The sequence below is a fragment of the Brachyhypopomus gauderio genome, chromosome 16, assembly GCF_052324685.1.
Source record: "Brachyhypopomus gauderio isolate BG-103 chromosome 16, BGAUD_0.2, whole genome shotgun sequence".
NCBI classification, from domain to species: Eukaryota; Metazoa; Chordata; class Actinopteri; order Gymnotiformes; family Hypopomidae; genus Brachyhypopomus; species Brachyhypopomus gauderio.
Window position 1 is genome coordinate 9,992,651 of NC_135226.1, and position 5,000 is coordinate 9,997,650.

At 44.8% G+C, this 5,000-nt stretch overlaps 1 protein-coding gene across 1 annotated transcript in view; it reads right to left on the reverse strand.

Moving 5' to 3' along the window:
- LOC143478367 (uncharacterized) overlaps positions 1-2,462 on the reverse strand; it is a 4,073-nt gene extending 1,611 nt beyond the window's left edge. Inside the window, exons 1-5 of the mRNA XM_076977323.1 lie at positions 2,252-2,462; positions 1,330-2,131; positions 1,027-1,236; positions 442-848; positions 1-232 (exon numbers count right to left, since the gene is read on the reverse strand). The exon at positions 1-232 is cut by the window's left edge and continues 875 nt beyond it. Of these exons, the coding sequence (XP_076833438.1) occupies positions 1-232; positions 442-848; positions 1,027-1,236; positions 1,330-2,131; positions 2,252-2,431 (1,831 nt within the window). The 5' untranslated portion in view covers positions 2,432-2,462. The remainder of the gene's footprint in view (positions 233-441; positions 849-1,026; positions 1,237-1,329; positions 2,132-2,251) is intronic.
- Positions 2,463-5,000: the final 2,538 nt, after the last annotated feature.

A 5,000-nucleotide genomic window follows, 5' to 3' on the forward strand; every position in this document is an offset into this window, starting at 1 on the left:
TATGTGTGGGCTTCTTGGGTGTTCTAAAGTGGCCACTCAAGAGTCTTTTCTGATGTCGAGCAGCATACACTACTCGCATTTTGTCACTTTCATGCAAACTCCCCCACAGTGAAATAATTCTTTTGGCCTGCTGGTTGGTGAGATACAGGGATGTCTGTTTGCGGAGATCCACCAGGTATTCCGCCAACCTGTCCACATGCTGGAATCCTGACACATTCTGGTCATCAACAGCCTACAGAAATGAAGAGAAGAGGAGTTAACCAAAAATCATTATTGCAAAGGTTTTGTTCAGTGCACCACTGTTTTCTACTGAAGATTGAATAAATGTGTTTAAACGCAAAAATGTTCAGTTTGCATGTGAACATTTGAATGTTAAATATGTATGTTTACATTGGCCTTAAAGTAATTAATGGATATAAACAGAATAGGTATAGCATTTACCATATCATCATCTTCATCCATAGCATCTGCCATCTCTTCAGCTTCAGAAGAGGAACCTGAGGGCTGAAAGGAGGAACTGGGGGCTGGAGCAGAGGAACTGGGAACTGGAGCAGAGGCACTGGGAGCTGGAGCAGAGGCACTGGGCAGAAGCTGTGTCCTGGACGTCAGGGGCAAGGGAACAGAGGTCTGAATAGAAGGTTCCCCAGGTTTTGTTGACTGGAAGACAGGGAAGACAGGGTTCTGCACTGTGGGATCCTCCATGATGTCACAGAACCCCTCGTCTTCCTCCCTCTCCTCCTCCATGTCTAAATCTTCAATTAATTTAGACGTCTCCTCTGAGTCAGGGTTCATATCCTGCAGTGCCTGACCGGTCTGCTGGAACAAATACTGCACTCCTATGAGCTCACCTTAAAACAGAAACAAAGAATACAATGAAGTTAATAAATAAACACAAAAGTAAAGTAAAATAAACATAGTAAACATAAAAGCAAAAATAAAAGTGCAAAACCGAGTATTGTCAAATTTTGAAGATTACAAAATCTCAAGATGTATTGCCACAGTAGTCGCATCGCGATATGTACTTACCAGTGTAGCGTGCAGGTGGACAGAACTGAGGGACAACCTTCTTGCCAAACACCTTCTCATAGCTCTGGTTTGCACAGTGAACCAGGCTGCCTGAGTAGCTGCGGAGAGGTGATGGACCTGTCAAGAGGGCTGCTGCAGCTCGGTCCTGGTTCCATCTGTGAAGTCCTTCCAGGAGGTATATTTGAAAGTTGAGGCTGTTGGCACTGAAACCTAGATACAGTTAAAACAGTAATTAGGAAACCATTACTAAAATCTATGCATATACAATTTGTAACACATACAGTATGTATAACTGCTACAGACCTGGGATGAAGCGGTTCAGATGTAAATGAAAGGACTCCAGAGAAGTTGAGCCTCTAGCACATCGGTAGGTCTTGAGAAGTATCCCACCCTTTGTGATGCTTCCTGTCTCTGTGTAGAGCACTACACCTGGTGGGTCCTGGATGCACCTCACATGCCTTTTCTGAACATGCCAAATGTGCTCCATCCTTTCCCGGTCCAGAAGAGGCACACCAAGGGAGTCATTGCCTCTGCTCCCCATGAGCTCTTGTAGCAGCTGCTCAATGAGATGAACGGTGGTCTCCTCTCCACGGGTCCTCCTACGACAGTGGAGAGCCAGCTCCTCTTTGGTCAGACGTTTGTTGATGTCTGCATCTGTCATGTCAGTCAGACCCTGGTTCTTCAATTGTTCTCTTTTTGCTCTGCGTAGGAGAGCAACATCAGCTGCATCCCACTCAAATATGCACGTGGAGAGCCTTGCCATAAAGATCGGATACAACTGGTGAGCATCAGTTGTACACCCCACGGCAATCCTCCGCATGAAATGCCAAATATCCAGTCTTATAATCAGGGCATGCCATCCACTGAACCTGGTCTTCATCTTGACCTCTCCTGTCTCTGCGCAGCACCCACAATCGATGTATAGCACAACAGGAGGCTCCACACCTGCCTGCTGATACCTCCTGATTAGGCCATCTGCCATCATGTCCAGACCAGCTCCCTCCTGTGCTGTTAGCACGCTGATGAGCACCTGACCCAGCTCATTGCCCACAGATGTGAGCCAGAGCGCTGTCCCTTTTGCTGTCCCAGCCAGCTTCTTGGTGATCTGAAATACAAAAATGTACAGGGGGAGGTCTATAAGTGCATGTGCCCAAACTTGAAATGGAAAATGCCTGGTGGACAAGATGTAAGATCAATAGGATATTTGAACGTAAATTTTCCTAACCTTTTTTGTGGAGTCCAACTTCAAGATGGCTCCATATGTCGAGGTTATCCTGGCATTGATTTCGTCCAACCTCGTGAGAATATCCTGGCTGTAAACGGCCAAGAGCCATTTGCAGCTCGGAACCACAGCAAGCTCTGGAGGTTCCTGAAAGACCATGGGGTGTAGACCTGGGCGATTCATGAAGTCAGAACATTCTGTGGAATAGCGGATGACCCTGCTTAGCCACTCCTCTGTGTGGTTCTCCCTCAGCTGATTCAACACCCGTGTGGGGCTGTTGCCCAGGCCTCGTTCACGCAGCAGTCGGATAACTCGAATATCACATGCATACCTTGAACACAAACATAAAATATGTAATTACAAATCTTTCATGAAACTACATGACAATGTGATTTCAACTGCACGATTAAAGAAAATGTACTCACTTTTGCGTGAGAATAACTCTGAATTCAGAGCGATGGGCTAAATGTAGCTGTTGAAGGACCGTCTGGCTCCAGGAAACATGACTGCATCTACACTTTGAGCAGATAAGTGCCTCTGTCACCATGTTATAGATCCTGTCCACGTCTAGAACCCGCCGTGCCCTCTTGTGCAGGCCTGCTCCAGTGAGTTGATGCTTTCCACATGCAGGGTTGGGACAGACCACCTTAACTTTCCATAACCTATATGGCATCCACACCAGTAGTGGATGTGCAAAAAAGCGGTCTGGTGCCGGGGCCTGGTGGTACAGATGGCCTGGCTGTGGAGGGGAATACCAAAGCTGCAGATTATCTCGCAGTTCTGGCTTTCCCTTGGCTCCCACCTTGAACAGCGTGCTTAAGATCCATTTGTGGTCTTCTGGTGGCAAACCTTCTGCCCACAAACGGGGAAGCTTGATTTGCTGTGGAGCTTCAAGCATCCTGGCCGAAGCCGCCTTCAAACACAAACAGGCAAAAACAATCCATTAACATGTTTTACAGATAAACAAGTACAGATGGTGAAAAAGTTATATAACTTAATATGAGATTACTTACTGCAACTGAGGGCTGTGAGGCAAGAGCACTGGTGGCTGGAGGAGTCTGTATTACTGGCTCTTGTACAGGCACAGTAGCAGGCTGTTAAATAAAATGTAGAAAATAAATACAGCATTTATCATTACTGACAAAACATTCATTATTTGCACATGTTTTAGTGTGTGAAATCAATTCTTTACATGTTTTTTTTTTGTTTCTGTCTGTGTGGCTCCAAAATACCTAAATGCCTTGTAATTTATTCAGAACTGGGCAAACACATTTTATAGGTTTATATACTTTCAGGAAGCTAACTGTGGATGAAAACACCACTTAATGTTTAACCACACATTGACTGAACAAAAGCCATCACTGAATTTTTGATAGATCAGTAGTTGACAGAAACAAAAGGATACTCATCCACACTTGATTACTGGCCATCCAGTACTTGATTACTGGCCATCCAGTACTTGATTACTGGCCATCCAGTACTTGATTACTGGCCATCCAGTCATTGACTCAAACAATAGGACAGACATTATGCATTGGAATGGGGTAAACTAAACATTGGCACCTTTTGGTCTGATTAGATTGTGAAAAGGAGTGACCTTCCCTGGGCCACAAAGAAGGAATTTGCAGACATTTGCACATGTTTGTGGAGACAGACACCTGAAATGTTCATTAACCTTCTACATACTGTATGAAATGAGAGTGTTAGATTACCTTGATTACTCTTCTTGCTGCACTAAGGTTTGGCTTTGCAGCAGCAAGGTGAGCACCACTGAATTTTGGCCTGTTAAACTGAAACAGACAAGACAGAACAACAAAATCGTCAGTGTTAGATCAACACTTACAAAACAAATTTGAAATTCCATGTATGATTTGCAACAATACAATATTAGCATAATAATATTTCAATTTAAAGAATGATCAAAAAGTGAAAAAATCAGAATATGAAATGGTTAGTCTTGAACTATCCATTTACCATTGACAGGGTCAGTGAGGGTGACCGTTGCCCTGCGACCCGCTCCACCACCTGTGTCGCAACTGCAGACTGCTGCCCCATGGCCTGCTCCTCTTGCCCCGCTGCTGCAGACTGCTGCCCCATGACCTGCTCCTCTCGCCCCGCTGCTGCAGACTGCTGCCCCATGGCCTGCTCCTCTCGCCCCGCTGCTGCAGACTGCTGCCCCAGGACAGGGTCCTCTGCCACGGGCTGTGCTCCCAGGGCCCCTTGTGCAGGTTGAGTTGCAGGCTTTGTGAAATAAGAAGCACAACGGAATTTATTGCTATTGCATTCAGAATACACATTATGTGATATGAATGTTAATAGAAAAAAACATTAGTAAGTCTTTGTGTCTGGAGTTACCTTCTGAGTGTGAAATCCACATGTGCACGTCTGCTTCTGGCCAAACAAAGTAGTCTGCCCACGAATGTGCATCGGACATTTTTCAATCTGCAGTAATGATTGCACATGTAATGTAAGCTCTTTGATTACTGTTAACTCATGATTACATGCTTTTAATTCTTCTGAATTAAATGTCTGAATTTGTATCTACAGAAAGTGATAGCAACAAACAAGCATCTATAAAGTACAAAGTAATACAATTACAATATACATTTTGTAATGTGAACACTCATACCTTTTGATACAGCGCATGCCATTTCTTTTGCTTTGGAGCAGGCCTGTTACCTTCACCAGAAGGCCAGACCCCGGTGCTAGCAAACTTTTTCAGCCTGGAAATCCATTCGGAATCTGCCATTGC